The 18,617-nt window shown below is 35.4% G+C and overlaps 1 protein-coding gene across 4 annotated transcripts in view; it reads right to left on the bottom strand.

Annotated features, from left to right (window-relative positions):
* Positions 1–18,617, bottom strand: part of Pou2f1 (POU class 2 homeobox 1) — a 144,585-nt gene that overhangs the window by 69,217 nt on the left and 56,751 nt on the right. For all 4 annotated transcript variants that reach the window (XR_008722085.1, XM_055624434.1, XM_055624436.1 and 1 more), the window contains one exon: positions 3,195–3,260. Coding sequence is in view for 3 of the 4 variants with exons in the window: in XM_055624434.1 (XP_055480409.1) it covers positions 3,195–3,252 (58 nt within the window). In the remaining variant the exon portion in view is untranslated. The remainder of the gene's footprint in view (positions 1–3,194; positions 3,261–18,617) is intronic.

Here is an 18,617-nt window from a genome sequence, read left to right as displayed (position 1 = left end):
GGGAGGGAAGGAAGGAAGGAAGGAAGGAAGGAAGGAAGGAAGGAAGGAAGGCCACTTAATGAACCAGTGTTGCTTCTCTATGCCTGCTCTTGGATCACCATAATCGATGCAGCACCAGTTTTGCCTGGGCTCTTGGTGAACTGCTAACCCTCTGAAGACTGGGAGTCTCACCTGTTTGTTCTGAATCTAATAATAACAATTATATTATAACACTTTCTATAAAAAACAAGCAAACCTGAACAAGTCCAACCACAGATTTCTGTGAACACATGAAGATTATTTGTCTAAAATGCACAGTCAGATTTGCCTGAACTTTACTTCTCATTACCCTTAAAGTCTTATAATCAAAATTAGCACAACTGTGAGCATTTCAGAAAATAATGCCAACACAAAAGTTTATTAAATCTATAGTTTTAGACTTCGGTTTTATAAAATAATAAAGGTTAGTGTCTTCAAAATTTGGACTTTTTCACAAGCTACAAAAAAAATCATAATTAAGTTACTAAACAAATGAGAGCCTATACGTTTATTGTATTTTAATATTAAAATCAAAACAAAGGCATCAAATGATCTAAATAAGCCATTATTTTCTTTATCATCATGGCAGAAATGCTGCCACTGCATTTTTCTTTTTTTGAGGCAAGGTCTTGTTATACAGCCTAGACTGGCCTCAAACTCAAAGTTTTCTTGCCTCAGTTTTCCAACTGCTGGTATTATAGGCTGACCTATCACATCCTATTTTTTTTTTAAAAAAAAAAAAAAACAAAACTAATTTTATAGCTAATACAAACATGATAATCTAATCTACAAAACAAAACTCAAATGTATGTCTATATTTCTAAAGTAACTAAATAACCAACCAACTAACTAACACACAATAGCAGGGAGTGCTAAGAGTATAGCAGCAGACCCCTAACATTAAGAAGCTGATAAACCTGTTATTATTCAAAATGAGTGTAATGTTCCAAATATAGGAACAATCTGTGTCTATGACGGTGGTGCGCACTGCAGTAGACACACAGAAAGTGAGCTGCTTTGCCTCTCAGGACAATAATCCGCTCATCTTTGATTTATAGCAGAGATCTTACAAAAAAGTTTAATTTTCTCTTTCTAGAGAAAAAAAAAGTATTAACTGGCATCACTGGCGATATAAAAGCAAAGAATTCTAGGAAAATGTATTACTGGTCGTAAGTATCTGCCTGAAAGTGTGGCATACAACCTTTATCCCAGTACTCTTGAGACGGAGGCACCAGGATCTTTAGGAGTTCAAGACCAGCCTGCTTTTTCGTTTGTTTGTTTTAATTTATGTAAAGTGTTCCAGGACAACTAGGGCTACATAGTTGAGCCACTGTTGCTAAAAACAAACAAATAACAAAACATACACATGCAAAAAGACTACATATACTGATAATTCTCAGCTCTATGAAAAGAAGTCTGTTGCATATTCCATATTGTCACAAGATAAGAATTTAAACAATTTCAACAAATTCTCCAGTCAGAATTTCTCATAAAGTTTTATACATGACTTTAGGTTTAAACACATATGGTGTGTTGCTTAAATTTTCAATTTTATTTATTATAGCTCATGGAGAAAACCTTATATAGGGTGCTAATATAAACTTGCCTTTATTCTCTCTCTGGTTTTATATTTCAACTCCCTCTTCCCTGATGTAGCTAACCTGTCATAAAAATTTAACTGAACAGGTAATACGCACGGCACTAACGATTTTTTAAAAACACAACAAAGGTTATAATTAAGTATTGTAGGCACTCAATAAATGATAGTTACAGAAATTGTGGTATTAAAAGTAAATATAGATTCTCAAGGGGCCTGAGAGTGAACAATTGAGCTTACTGTAATCATTCTGAGTTTATTTTTTTAATCCCTTAGGGAAATTTGGAAGCTATTCCCCATGTCTCTTTGTGGGTTTGATTACCTAGTTATTCTCTGCAAACAAGTCCAACTCCTTTGGCAATGGCACTTCTATCAGCATAAATAAAGAAGGGGCCAAACAGGGAACAGAAACAAGAAGGCTGGCTGGGAACAGAGACAGTATGCAGTGCTGGTCTTCCCCCTCTTGGGGAAGAGGAACCAAGGTAGTCTCTTTGGCTAGCCTTGAGAGAAGCAGGAACACAGTAAACATGACAGAGCTCAACACTAAAGCCTCAGTCTCCCAAACAAAGGACAAGACTTCTGCTGAGTCAACCCAGTCCCCTCCTGTGAATACAAAGTTTCTGTCTATGATTAGGGGCAGTGGAAAACAAAGTTCCAAGAGAGACTGTCATTCTTAACCACCTCCCATAGCTAGACAGTTTGAAATGATAGTCAGAGGCAATGCTTTCTCTAAGTGAAAAATCTAGTTTACTTAAACAATGACTTTCTATGGCTCCTTGCCCACAATTTCCTTAACGTGGTTTAATATTTTAATTTTTGCCTCACCAGAAATTGGGGAAATCCTTGTGTCATATCTGTCAGATGACAGTTATATTTTTAAATGTCCTATGAGCTAACTGACTTACAAGGATGGGTGGAGTATATTTTTATAGGTTTACCTTTCTCTCAAAAAACTTTCAATTTTTTCATTTATATGATACTTAGTTTTCTGCTGATAAAAGGTTTGGCCAAGTCTACATTTTTTATTAAAGTGAAATGATAGGACACATTAGTTGTGTCCTTACTGACACCATCGTAACTTCAGCATAATTTATACCCGATGCAGGGTAGACTGCACCTACTAATCTGATTATAACTATAACCAAGAAACTTAACTTGATAGCTTCTGGCACATACAATGCTTTAACGCTTCACATATAATTTTTTCACTCAATATTCATGATGACCCATGAAATAACCCTACTGGACAAATTAAGCCTCAAAAGGAAATTGTCTAAAGTCATACAGTTATTAGGTGGCAAATCGATAATCCAGATCCAGGACTGTGTCCCAAATGACCATTCCCATAACTACTCTGTAGTTTCTGTGATGGAAAGAATCAGATAAATGAAGTGCTCCTCAGGAGTTAGGTAAAGTTAAACAAACAAAATCTAGTCCCTACAAAGTATTAAATCATATTCATAAGCAAATACACAAATCTCTACGAATTTTTGTCAAATATGTATCCAAGTTAAGTAGAGAATCTTATTTTAGCTCTATGAGAACTAATATAAAAAGGGATAAGAGAATGTTTTCTTACCTGTGCTGGCATCTCCACTCTCCATTGATGACTTATTGGCTTCTGACGGATTGTTCATTCTTGAGTCTGCAATAAGCCAAAGATAGAGAAGGCGTTTAAAAAAAGCTACGAGTGAAGATGAAGGAGGCAAAACTATGGCAAAGGCAAAGATTAACTAATATTACAGTGATTCATTTCAAAAAGCTCAAATGGCATGCTACATTACAAACTGAGTAAAGATTATCTAAAAGATATTCAGGAGCTCCTGAATCATAAAAGAACCCATAAATAAATTGTCTTTCTAAAAAATTTTAAAATTTTTAGAGAAAATCTAATTTGAAAAATATTATATTACAGCCTGACATGCTAAAAAATAAATTATTTACAACAGACAAATGTAATATATGTTTAAAATAAACTGGGAAATAGGAAGTATCTAAAAAAGTATGATTATTCCCAAATGGTTCTTTTTCTAAAAGCAAAGATATTAACTAAAACAAATTCATAGTTAATAATAATCTAACAGATGAAAAAAAAATTGTTGGCTAGGCCCAGTGGCACTCGCCTGTAATCCCAGCACTCGGGTAGGCAGAGGCAGGCAGATCACTATGAGTTCATGGCCAAGGCTACACAAACTCTGTCCTGTCTCAAAAAACCAAACCAAACCAAACCAAACCAAACCAAACCAAACATACCAAACCACATGAGCACATCATTTAACTCCCTTAAACCGAATCAGAGTCAACATGGTGGGATGCCAAACACAGGGCTCCATTAAAAACCAGCCCAACAAATTTCACCAGAAGGCATAACAAAAATCTCTCCAGTTCTAAGAGTCACACCCACTTAGCAATGAATCAGCTAATTTAGGGTTACTTCTTTTTTTTAGAGTATTCGGTTGTAGTTTCCATAGTAAAATGTTGCTAACAGCAACTGCAGAAAATATAGAGGAAAGAAGACAAGAACAACTGTGCCCTACTCCTTCCAAAGGTGAGCAGGACAGACAAAGCAGACTCAGAGTTATCTGTCATGAAAATAAGCTTATTTCAAGTATGTTCTACGTTTTCCCCCTTGTTGAGAACCATTAACTAAGAACAAATCAAACTATATTATACTGCCTTTTAAAAACCTCTGCAGGAAATGTTTAATTAGGAAGTCAAAACAGTCATCACACGTTCCAACCATGTTGCCCACAGTTGCATTACCCACATGTGTAAGAGCTGAGGAAAAACATAAGGAGCCTTTCTTCCATAGTTCATAACCTAGAAACTGGACAGTATGCTTTCTAAACACTGGGCAGTATCTTTTCTAATAAATTTTTATAAGTGATACATGTCTTATCAGCCTAGGCAGTTCTAAGGTATCTCTGGCTTGTTCAAAGTGTTCAAACTTGTATGTTTGTGGTTATAAATGAGGTTGTTTTACAACTTCCTCCCCCACTATCCAGAAAAATTTAAATACCACCTGAAAGCACACTAAGGTTTAAAAGAACCAGGTGTACAACTCAGTAAAAATTAGCTTTCTGTATGGCTTAATCAAAATTTTACAAAAGTTAATAACTATCATTAATTATCATTATATACATGCTCAATGGTTCCTTTATAAAAGATTTATTTTAAAGCAAAGTAGAAAAAAAAATAAATCGGTAAACATGTATAAAGACTTAACAATTTTCTGAAGGATAGACACCACAGTAACCAAAAAGTCTAAGTCAAAACAAGCTTGGCCTTGCATAATTCATAGCCTAATTTCCCTACTTAAAAATTTGAAAATATGTCACATGTATTTTATATGACTTTTCTATGGACTTTTTATTGAACTGTCAAGACCTCCAAAGGCATTTTACAAAATTACTTCAAACACAAAACAGAATAAATAAAATTCTGAAACAATGATGGGAAGTCTGTTTCAATGATACTTAAGAGTCAACCCTAAGTAGCAGATATAATTTCTGACATTTACAAATAAATGGTAAAAATAGTTAAAAAGACATTTTTCTTTCTTTTTTCTTTTTTTTAGTTTTAAACTTGGTAAGTGCAAAAGAGAAAATATAAATAAATTATTCATAATATTTACTTTTTATTAGTAAGAGAAATTAACAGAAGCCAATGTCACTAGGCTAATCACAAGTCTAATTTGCAGTCTACAAATAACTACTACTGCACTGAATTTCTAACTAACATAGATTTGTTGTTTGTGTCATGTGCATCCTTGAGATAGTAGTTTAGACTCTGATGGATAAAGATTACTGCTAACTTGAGTTTGGCCATATTTTCTGTAAAGAGTTCAGTTATCTCGGCCCTATAAAATTTACTTTATCATTCATTAATAACTGTTTTACTTTCAAGAATAGAAAAATGACACACAGGAAATAAAATCATTTGCTAAAGTTTCAAGCTTAAGATATTATAGTTTACAAAGGAAAGTCATTCTTCATGTAAATAGAAAAAACTCCTCACAAAATATGATCACCATGAGAAATCATCTCTCTAAACCAAAGCACCTCAATCCATCGCAAGTCACCCAAAATGCCTCATTTATTAAAGCACAACCTCTCCTTTTCAAAAAGGCTTTCTGTTCTGCAGGGAACATACTACAGCAGGCTTTCCACTATACTTAAAACTGCAATTTCCTAAAAAAACAGCTGGTTTTATGAAATCAAAGTGACTAATCAGAGAAAAAATTTGAAAATGGCCAGTAACTTCTAAACTCTGGAAATTGGTCAACAGTACAGTTATTACTGTACTTTACCTCTATAATAATAGTAATGGTATTCTTCACTATGACACCACCTTCATTTTTTAATTTAGCATTTTTGGTTTTGTATGAGGCGATCTTATTAGACAGTCAAACAATTTCATTAGCATATATATTATTTTGATACAGTATATATTTTGTTTCTGATTCAAAATGTGCTATATTCTACATACTACTTTCTATAGACATTTTCCAAAAGCAAAAATGTCCTCCACGCAAGCTAAATTCAAATACATTATTTGCTGAAAAAAACTCCCTGAACCAAAAGAGCTAGTCCTAGGGAGAGAGCCCTACAGCAAACTCCAGCATGCTCTTGCCTTGCAAATGCTTTCCTCCTTCTCTGCTCAAGCCCTCCCTTCCCCCATACTGGTTGCATATGTGATTGAGCATTTATGCATAGTCAATTCCACACATGCTATTTCCATATTAAAGCTGTAAGAAAAGTACTGTGCTGGTACCCACCTAGAACACAGTCACTGCAGTCCAGCATTGCTGCAAAATCTTCAGGAGGTGCAGACAGTCCAAAGCAAGAAGGAACAGGTAGCGTTTGGGGTGGGGGAGAGAAGGTACTACTATTTCTAACAAATCTGTACTAGGTTCTTAAGAGAACAAGGGTGGGAGGAGTGGAAAGTGGATTAACAAGAGAAGGAAAATACAACTTGAGTTACACCATAGCAATCTTCAACTGAATAAGGAAACTTCAGTTGCTCAGAGGAGTTTTCGTCTCTTCTACCAGCAAGGACTGACATTGTCAAGGCAACTGAAGCATGAAAAGTTCCCCTTTTTGTAATAAAATAGAAACAAAGATTGCAGCTGGCAGTTTCCATAATGAAGCTTAATCAGTATGCGTGTGATTAGGGCCTTATGCAAATCTCTCCTCGTTAGCACAGCAGCCAGCACTTTGAAGTCCAGGAACAATTCATTTACAGAATACACTGAAAGCACTCCCTGCATAATTTAAATGAATACATAAATATTTATCAGCTCATTTGCATATTAATTGGCAGTGCATGAAGGGAAAAATTATCTCCTGAGTGCCAGCATAATAATTAGGAGGATAAAATGAGATTTCTTCCAATGGCCTGGCATCTTGGACCTAACTTGAGATAGTACCAGGGGAGAAGGGAGGGACAGAAGACAGAGTTCTGTTAAAATGCCACTGAAATGACATGAACAAATTAGAAACAACTCTACAGACTTAAGCACCTTTAATCTTATTCCTGCTGGCAACAATGACTTCAGTAATAAGAGGATTTGCAAAAGGCTTTCTACACAATCCAAATAATCCCAAGGAAACAATTAGCAAGGTAGGAGCAGAACACAGGCTTGTCAAGATGGTGCTAGTGTACTGATAGGGAATTTTCCAGTTATTAACACGCACTGTAAGGAGAAAGTCCTACTTAAAACACGACAACAGCATGAATGCAGAAGCAGGGGAGAGCGCATGAAGCATCTTTGAGAGCAGATATTCATTATATATGAGTCTCTTTATACTAGCAAACTAACAGAGCAGATTAGCTGGCTGCTGCCCATGATGTAACAGCCCATCAAAATCAAACTCAAGAGGAGGATAGTTTGTGCCTTAGAGCATGCATCATCCCCAAAAGGGCCATGTAGCTGTAGAGTAGGTATTTTCAAGCAATACCACTTAATGGACCTCTGTGTGAGAGAGATAGAATTTCTGTGCATAACCTTACTAAACATGGTTATTAAAGTTTAAAATTAAGTTAACAACCTTTCAGATATCATTTTAAAGAATCCAGATTTATACAAGCATTGTTAAATTCTTAGGAACAAAGAAATTGAAGGATAGAAAACTAAAGTACTTTTTACTCAATGGCATAGTAATAATTTGGAGTCAGGATTTCAAACCAGATTTTGCTGACATCAAGATCCAAGTTCTTACAACCTACACATTAAGGATGAATTGCACATTTGGGGAACTGGAGGGTACGGGAAGGGAAGGAGGGAGAGTGAGAAGGGGAAAGAGACTAAATCAGAAAACTAAAATGGCTTGTTTCATTACTGAGGAAGGAGACCAATAATTGGTAGCAAAGACAGTGTATTTAAAATTAAGTACATACAAATATATGAGTTGTTTTTGTTTGTTTTTGTTTTTCGAAGACAGGGTTTCTCTGGGTAGCCTTGGCTGTCCTGGACTCGATTTGTAGACTAGGCTGGCCTCTAACAGTGATCTGCCTGCCTCTGCCTCTGGGAGTGCTGAGATTACAGGAGTGTACCACTGTGCACTACTCAAAAGTAGTTTTTTTTTTTTTTAATTAATTTATGGTTCTTAAGGGTACCCTTCCATTAATAACCTATTTTTACTTGCACTTATCTTCAAGCATACTAGATGTCTGATTTTTAATGTTATAAAACAAAGATGTGAGTAATAAACAAACATAAAATGTGTGTAATAAACAGGATGTTTCAGTCAGTATTTATCCAGTGTCATATCACAGAAGTCACTGCAGCTGTGGTTTGAATGTACAACATAAACACTTTGAACTGCACATGCTGTCATACTACCCAGTGTCAACCAACGCTGCTTTAGACACCTCAGTTTAGACTGAAGATCACTGTGTTATAAAGTACAGTATGACAACTGTACTTACAAAGTTTTCTGCTCCTATAAAAACACATGGGACTTAGTATTTTCCTATCATTATTGGTACATAAGTGTTAAACTACACCATCTTTGGGGATGGAGAGATGGCTCATGCTGCTCTAGCAAAGGTGTCAGGTTCAGGTCTTAAAACCTACATCAGGAGGCTCATGATATTCTGTAAATCCAATTCCAGAGGCTCAGATGCCCTTTTCTGGCCTTCTCAGGCACCTGTATACACATGGTGTATATAAATTTATGGACGCACATACACATTTAAAAAAAAAATCTGTATCTTTGAATTGTATTGAGAATGTTTGGTTTTAAGAACGGCTGTGTGAATTGAGTGAATTTTGGCTTGGTATTAGGACATCATTTCCATCACTGAACCTAAACCTACTTCTGCTACTTCACATGCTGTGAAAGTGATGACTGTCAAAATAAAAATATGATCAACCCTGAAAAATGTTGAAAAAGCACTATATTTTGCAGTAGCAATTATTCAGCCAAGACTTCTATATAAAATAAATAAGCAGGCCCATCTTATTAGTATGCAAATTAATATTGCTCTTTAACATGGTAAAATCCATCTATATGAAGAAAATATTTTAAAATAACATTGCGATTTATTATCAGTAAATATTTGATTTATACATCTATCTTATGCCCATTGTTACCTAAAACATAACAGATCAACAGTAGAAAGTCTTAGAAGTTCTAACTAGGAGCAGAAACAGGAATAAGAGACCATATGTGCCAGAAGAATAGGAAGTCATCTGATAACCAGTACATCTTTAAAAGTACCAATTTTCCAGAGTAATAATTCATACCACTTTGTATTAAAATAGCAAGAATATGGTATGAGATGCTAACTCCAGTTGAATTTTTAAGGTACAATGTGTCGGATTGGACAAGTTCTGCTTGGTGGGAAAAGATGAGAAATGAACCTAAACCTATTTCTGCCATTTCACATAATGTACCTATTGTGAAGTCTTTGACTAGAATATACTTGGTATTAATTAAAATGTTTCATTCCCTCCTCTTCTGCATTCACAAAAATTCTGTTTTCTCCTAATACTTCTGCAATTTGCCTTAAAAAAGACATTTTCTTTGCCAATTTGGTCTTTTTTTCTATTCAAGCAAGTAATAACTGGAGCTATAGACAAGCAATCACTGTTTCCTCTACCTAGGCAGTGTGAGTACCATCTGCCTTAAGGCCAAGACAGGCCCAGGTTGCTTTTGTAGCGAAGGAAGGTTGTAGCTAACCAGGTTGGACCTTATTCTCTGCTACTACAAATCTCACTTGGCAGGTGACTGAGCTACAATGGAAAGGACAATAAAAAGCAGACAGGACTTTTGGTCACTCTTGAAGGAGGCACTCTGAGAGCTCTAGAGAACAGGCTTAAATACTCTTAAGAATGTTCACACTTCTACAAGTAGACAGGGGCATAAAATGAGAGGCAACATCTGTCCCTTATATTTCCCAACCATAGACAAAAGGTCAAATAACTTCTACCACAGCGTTAAATGTGCACACTATTTGGTCCTCTGAAATATCAACAAAGAACCCGAGTTTAAAATTAAACCAAAAAAAGAACACCTTTTAAAAATCTGTAAGTCCAGCATGAATTAATTCAATCAAACCTCCTTCTCTGAACACCTGGGTTAGGATTTGATTAGTGGTCTATAGATGCCTGTAGAGAAGAGGCCAATCAATGCTTCAAAAATAACAATTCTTTTTCAGATGAGTTGGACTGGAGATATGAAATGGAGGAACGGGGTTTATGGAAAGGACAGGAAATAATATTATATGGTGGCATAAAATGGAGCTAAAAAGTCAACCTTCAAATTATACATTTCACAATTATGCCTGTGGTGGTTTGAATGAGAATGAGTCCCTGTTGGAACTTAATCCCCTTTTAGTGGAGCAGCTCAGGGAGGTTTAGGTGGTGGTGCTGTTGGAGTTTGAATGTGAAAAGTATCCCATAAGATTATGTGTTTGAACTCTCTGTCCCCAGATGGTGGCACTATTTGGAAAGACTGTGGCATTTAGGAGGTGGAGCTTTGCTAGAGGTGTGTCACTGGGGGAGGATTTAAGGTTTTATAGCCAAGCTCTGCATCCTGCTTCCTAACTGCTGGGCAACCTCAAGCTTCTGCTGTCATGCCTGCCTTTCCATGGATGGACCGTCCTTCCCTGACCCCAAGGGTACTGTAATCACAGAAACAGTAAAGAAACTAATACAATGCCTAATATTTGTTCCCCTTTTCCCCTTAGGGGAAAAAAAAAAAGAATTTTCATGATTCAAAATTATGTCCAGCATAACTGCAAAGTAACTTTATGCTTAAGAGGAAGTTTTAGGCTAGTCTTAAGTGTCATCAGAAAAGAAATTAAAAGCATTAACAACCAAATTCTAATTTATGTTGTAAATAACGTTTCTCTGTGTGAGCGAACTAAGGTTATGTTGTGTTCACTTATGTACAACTGTTCACAATCTAGGGAAATAATAGTAGAAAGCTTCCACCGACATAAAACCAACATTTTTTTTTCAAATTAAAAATAAGTAATAATAGAAGAGTTGAATGAAACAAAGTAGAGCCAATCTGGCCAGTTTATTTTAACACTGCCAAAAAATAATGATCTCTCTTTCTGCCTCTTTTCCATAATTCGGACCAAGAACAAGGCAGGCATCTGAACTTACAGAAGAGGAAAGTAGCAACCAGGAAATTGGGTTACATAAGGAAGGTTAATCTAATAAATAAACTGTGCTAAGTTTATCACTGCTGAAAAAGAGAATTTAAATCCTAAAAACAAAGAAATGAAACAAAATAAACTCTTAAAAAAAACTGAATTAGAATTAGAGTCTACAGAGATGGCTCAATGGTTAAGAAGAATTGCTGATCTTGAGTAAGACCCAGGTTCAATTCTCAGCACTCACACAGCCGCTCACAACCACCAATATATAACTCCAGTTTCTGGGGACCCACTGCCTTCTTCTTGCCTTCATAGCACCAGACTCACACGTGGTATACACACATAATGCAGGCAAAAACACACACACATAAAAAATAAGTCTTAAAAAACATAGACATAAAAACAAGATTAACTTTAATACTCTCTGTCTCTTTTTTCTAGGCACTTGGAACAACAATGAAGACATGACATCAGACATAGTTTTTTGTTGTTACTATCATCTAAAAAGAATACAGGGTGCCAAACAAACTAGTTGAAATGTTTTTAACTTCAAGAAAAACTCTGAGGTGGAACTCAATGGCCTAGTGCTTGCTTAACACAAAGGCCTACACTGGGAAGAAAAAAAAGAATGTGAGAAAGAGAGATGCAATGTAAAAACTGCATCACCAAATTGTCTGCATAATTTGGACAAACGAGTAAAAATGACAATGAACGAGGGGTTGGAAAGATGGCTCGGTAGTCAAGAACACTGGCTACTCTTCCAGGGGGCCCAGTCCGTGCCCAGAACACACACGATGGGTCACAGCCATCCGTAATTCCAGGGAACCCAACACTGTCCTCTGACTTTGCAGGACAGAGCATGCTCATGGTACACAGGCATACCTACAGGCAAAACACTCATATTCATAAACTACAGCAACAATAATGACTGGAATATATGACTGAGAAGACTTCACGAGTCCTGCCACACACTGGTGTTTTTATGCTAGTCTAGCTTTGCTTTTCCAAACTCTCAAAATGCTTAATCACAGAAAATATGTTTATTAACACTGTAAAAGCAGAAATCTAGAATTACGAAGTACAGAGATAACTTAATGTCAGAATGCACTTACAAACATTTACGCAGTATTCTGATGGGCAAAAAAGTAAAAATAAAAAAAATCATAAAAAAATAATATTCTGATCTGTAGTCTGTTTTACTTCTCTACTACTTAGCTGAATTTCTTTAAACAAGTTACAATATTTTAGTCATTAGATTTATTTTATAGATTAGTCACAAAGTGCTTCTATTAAGGATTAATACTACTGCTTTATTGTTATAAGTGATATTAGATATAGATATATATCTATTAGATATATTAGATGATATTCTAAATGCTAAAGCTTAACTTGACTACATTTCTATTGCTTGCTAGCTCATAGGCATCCTAAATATAATTCCATCACATCAATAAATCTTAATCAGACTTCAGAGTTAAAATGAAAAGGTATGTATTTGATAAGTCATTTTAATAGACAATTCATAAAATAAAAGGCAATCACCACAACACCTGGGTTTATCAGTGGATACTAAATTAATAGTTTTACTTAGCAGAAAATATTTACCAGGTATAGAAAGACTGCATTCTTTCTTTGAACTGATTCAATGAAAACTGAGAGTAGTTTGGTAATTAAAAAGGCAGGAAAGATCTTCTTACTTTTCCAGTCTAAGAATACAAAAAGAGAAAAAGCACAACTGAGTAAGCTGTATAAAACCACTAACATTTTAAGAGGATAAAAAATCACATCCAACAGGAAACTCTAGACCAGTCAGCAGGGCATACTTAGATCTCTTAGGGAGGCATCTCTCTTATGCCTATTTCTTCCTTAACAAAACAAGTTTTACATTCAGACCTTACTGAAGGAACATGCAAGTTAAAAAGAAAGTCCTTGGAACATGAATTTTAAGGTATTGTACTTTCATAAAGGTGGGGGGAAAAAAACCTGCCTAAAGATTTTCTTTACTGGGTGCATTCTCCTAACAAAATTTCAATTTTAGCATTCACCTCCCCCCTAATTATAAGTATCAAACTGTATAGGAAATATGATACAGACAGGTCAACGCCAAGTTTTTCTTGGTTGTAAAATAGTCTAAGAAATACAAGATCCTATTTTGACTAGAAACTTCATCAGCAGAGAATGCCAACAACCTCAAACAACAAAGATATTAGTACAGGCACTGACTTTCGTTTGCCATATAATTTTAATGTTAAGCTACTTTGCAATTAGTTAAACAAATTAGAATAACTGGTATAACGTTTACATAATCAAACCTAGTGTTCTCATCTATATAATTTGGAGGTCATATTCCTACATCCTGAAATTCTGAACAAGTTAGGTTTAATGGTACACACAAAAATCAAAAGTATACCAAGTTCAGATTGCCAGTGCCCACATAAAAACCAACAAACAGACAAAAGAAAAAACCCAAAAAACCAAAAACACAAACAGGCATGGTAGCTTTGTTTGTGTCCTGGATGGGTAAGACAAGTAATTCCTGGAACTCACTGGCTAGCAAACCAGTCTAACAAATTATTGAGACTCTGCTTCAAAAAATGAGGGGGAAAGTGATTGAGGAGGATACCCAACATCATCCTCTGGCCTCCATAGGCACACATGTACACTTACACACATAAGCATGCACTTGTATATACACTACAGACACACACAAATTTTTATTATAGAAAAAAATTTAAAGTCAAATATGTAACTAGTTCAAACTTCTTTATTTTGTAGCTTAGGATGCTCAGTCAAAAATATTACGATACATCTCATTAAGTAAGCTACAGTACAATAGAATCAATTTGACTGAATTTATAGTTGCCTAGGAAACACATGTACCTCTGAGCATATCTGGAAGGTACTTTCAGGCTGGTTTAAAGAGAAGACCCACTGTGAATGTGGGTGGCATCATCTCATGGACTGGTATCATGGACTGAATAGAAGGAAAAAGGAAGAAAGCAAACTGAGCAAGTAGCATTCCCCCACCCCTGACTTTGGACAAAGTGTGATGCATGACCTCACACTGTGGCCATCGCTAGAACTTGTTTCACGGTTCATCATCACCATGATGATCTCAAACTGTGAACTAAAACACATCTTTCTTTGCTAAAGTTGCTTCTATCAGGTATTTTGTTACAGCAATAAGAAAAACAATATGGCTACTTTACTTGCCTATCTGTCCAGAATATGATCAGACAAGGCCTCAAACTACCAAGATAGCTATATGACTTGGAGAAAACCTAGGTACTAACAGTTATAAGCCAACTAAACTAAAAATAAAGGATTCAGGCTACACTAAACTGAGCAATTAAGTCAGAATATTTATTATTTTTCATGTGGGAAGAGCCTCAAGATTGAACCATGAAGACCGGATTTATTTATCATGCTCTTTAGAAATCATTTCCAGAGTTTTCTCCTGTAGTGTTCTCCTAGTCGGGCATAATAAGAATGCCCTAAGTGTGGCTGGAAATGCATGAAAGTAATTAAGTAGTTTTCTGTTTTTTTTTTTTTTTTTTTAAATCCAAAACTTAATTGGAGTTTCAATCATTTGTTGACAATGGAATGCAAATATGTTAAACTCTTTTAGGGTGTTTGGGATGATTAATGCTGAAAAAGAGATATCAACTTAAAATTATCCTATAAGTCTGTATAGTGGCAAAAACTTACTAAAATATTATTAGAGTACAAATGAAGAGAAATTTGATTTTTTCTCTTGAAAATTTCTAATACATAGTACTTTCTCTATGAAAAATGAGAACATTTAAATTTTAAAAAGCATAAACCAGATACAATCTACATAAAAACATAAAGAACTTATATAAAAGAATAGCAAAACATTGGCACACGTGAATGCACAGAACAAACATGAGCTTCAACACATTCACTGCAAGCCTCAAGAGTGAGAAAACGTACCCACCCTGAAGGGTACAAACTGACAAGCTCTTTCTGCCTGTCCACTGGCACACGAAGAGACCTTTTATTCTTTTCAAAATCTTCTCAACTTAAATTGGATGCAAATAAGCCAGGTGTGGTCCTTACAACTGAAACACTGCCGGTCCCTGCTGAGTTTCCATAGCAACAGACACAGCTGGTAATGCTAAAGCGGTTGTACTGACCTCAGACTGGTTTAAAAAGTTTCAGTTGTTCAAATAACAATTGTGGTATCTTAGTAAAGAATAAATATAAAATTATTTTTAAAACTCTATCCTTGCTTGAAATATCAAGTAAAATAAAGTATTAACTTCTACTAATCCAAAAGTGACTTCCAGTCTAACAGCAGGGGCTAGTGTGTCTATTAAAAGTTAAAAGAAGCCAATCATCAAATTTAGGATAAATGCTTTGACAAAAGAAGCTAAAAATAAAAAAAAGAAAAATTTAAGTGACTATTTATGGGGAGGTGGTCTTCCTTAATGAAATAAACAGCATCCAGAAAGACTAATAAAGTTTTTATTTAAACAGTGTGCATCATTTTCTTATTATGCTCTGGCTGTTCTTTGGCCTTATTAAAATGTTTGCATTCAGGGAGGAAGTAGCTGGGCCAGCACTATCATCAGCACCATCTGCAAACTTACAAATGTAAATTCTTGGGCACTACACCAGATCTACTAACTAGAAACTAGAAACTAACTACTAACTAGAAACTCTAAGGGTAAAGGTTCTAGAAATTTGTCTCAACAAATTCTCTAGACGATACTGATATAAAGTACGAACATTACTGAATTACAATGTCAAACTTTAGAGGAGACATAAATGTGACATAAATGCAGGAATTCATTCTTCTCCCTGGAAACTGAGTGACAGTAATAGAATAAAATGTAAAGAACTCACTAGCCTCCTAAAATGAGTCTGTTGGCTAGTATCTTTCTTGTCTAAAGAATATGCAGAGTATCAGTGGTTGGGCATGCCTATTTCCTACACTTGCAAAATCACCAAGAGAAAACCAAGAGTCTATGATTATTCAAGGAAAGGAGTCTTTAGAACAGAGGATACTCCACTTCACTGTCATTCATAACTCGTTTCCAACCATCTAGGTCTTCACACATAGGGCAGAAAATTCAACCATTTATACTTTTAACATCCTTCACTACTAAATTCTTTAAAAATATAAAAGTATGCACATTTCTTTAGTATCTACCCTATTAAGATACTGTCTTGATGTACTACAATTTCTTTATATATTTCCAATGGCAGCACTTCAAAGAACAGCTAGGCTAGTAGCATTAAAGTGATCACAGACATACTGAAATAAATAGTTAACTGAGAAAAGCCTCTAGGTAACTCAAATACATCAGATGCTGTTAAAAATGATGAACTCAACCAAGCTGTGCTGGCTAGTTTTAGATCAACTTGACACACACTTATAGTCATCTGAAAGGAGGTAACCTCAACTGGGAAAATGCTGCCATAACACTCAGCTGAAGATAATTTTCTTAATTACTGATTGATGGGGGAGGGCCTGTGCCACTGTGGATGGTTTCATCCCTGGGCTGCTGGTCATGGGTTCTATAAAGAAGCAGACATCAGCAAGCCATGATGAACAAGCCAGTAAGCAGCACGCCTTCTGCATCAGTTCCTACCTCCAGGCTCCTGCCCTGTTGAGTTCCTGTCCTGAGACTTCCTTCAAAGATGGACTATGATGTTGAAGGGTAAACCCCTTTTCTCCCCAATTTGCTTTTGGTCGTGGTGTTTAATCACAGTAACTTACTTAACTAAGACACCAATCAAGTCATTTTGTGAAGCTCATTATTAAAAAATAAATTGCTAAATGCTTTCAGTACAATCCTACAAAAAGTACTTGTAAAATTAATTGGGGGCTAGAGATGTATGTGGCTCAATAGTAGGGTACTTACCTAGTATGCACAATCCTTGGTTTCAAGCCCAGCATAATAGAAAAATAAACTACTTCAAGTAAATCTAAAGACTGGTCACAATTTATGAGCAAAGCAAACAAAACAAATCAGAAAGACAAAAACAGTCAAAGGAAGCGTTTCTTTCTTTATTACCAGGGTTATCTGGGATCTGTTTATAAGTAACATGATGAAAATTTACTTAGGTCACATATGTATGCATACTTTCTGTTTGAAGGAGGATGCTCCTGGGGATGGAACCTAGGGTCTCATACAATACTAGGTAAGTGGTCTGCCACTGAGCTACACATATCTAGCCCCGAACAGGTGAATTTACATACAACTCAGAAGACAAGAGAAAGAAAAAAAAATACACTTGTTTCCTTTCTTTTGCTTGCCATATTGTTTTGTAAAATTGGGATAGTTGTACCTCAGGTGTATCTTATTCAAGAAATGTTTTTACCTAAGGAATCAATTCAACTCTGATTTCTACATTTAATGTAGAAATTGTCACATTTACTCCAGTCTTGTTGGAAAAGAACTGCAGAAGAATGAACCCTACCTAGGTCATCATTATCTTAAGACAAGCAGTAAAGAATCTATAGAAAATAGATTCATAGACTCTTTTTCCTTCCTCTGTTTTTTAAGTGCCAATGTTCTTCAGTTTAACAGCCTCACAACTCAGCCATTTGGCCTGAGTATGTGTCAACGGTCTTTTCTTGGTATGCTATCTCCAAAAGCCTCTATTTTTGTTTCTGAAAAAGATTTATTAGACATAAAGTATTAGACTTCATTATGGTATGTTTTCTTACAAAATGTGTTTTTGTTTCTCTTCCCTACCTCTTCTCTCTCATCTGTTCCTTTTTTGTAGCCTCCACCCCCAGTAGCCTCCTTCCCACTTGCTTTCAAAGTCCTTGTGTCTTTTTTTTCCTATCCATTTTGCTCAGCACTTTCTTACCTTGTGATCTCCTATCTAGTTTCATGGCTTATGCCCACTCCTACATAGCCTTATTTATATACATACAAACCTTCAAAGTTAGGAACTTCATATGAGAGAACACATGTGATGTTTGTCTGAGTCTGGTTACTTCATTTAATATACTACTTTCCAGATCTAACCATTTTTATGCAATTTCATTTTGCTTTACAGCTGAGGAGAATTCTATCTTTCTATATCATATTTTCATTATCTACCTGGAGTATTTTTATTTACTGATTAAAAGATTTTTAGCTGAACTGCTCATTTTCTTAGTATTTTTGGTTGACATCCAGAATCTGACCAAATATTAATCAAATCAATATAATAAAAGAATAAAATCCTATGCAATCAGTCCTGTGGCCTTGATTCAAAGAAACTTCCTCAAAAGAACAAAGACTTAAGATGAAGCAGTCATGGTCCAAAAGCTTGTTTTAATAGAGAACTACATGAAAGATTCAAAACAGAAGACTTAGACAAGGAAGGAAAATTTTGGTTTTAAGCTTAAAGACTTGTTACCATATGA

This window comes from Psammomys obesus, unplaced genomic scaffold, assembly GCF_907164565.1.
Source record: "Psammomys obesus unplaced genomic scaffold, mPsaObe1.curated_primary_1811, whole genome shotgun sequence".
Lineage (NCBI taxonomy): Eukaryota > Metazoa > Chordata > Mammalia > Rodentia > Muridae > Psammomys > Psammomys obesus.
Note: the sequence above shows the minus strand (reverse complement) of the source record. Positions and strands in the feature narration are given on the sequence as shown.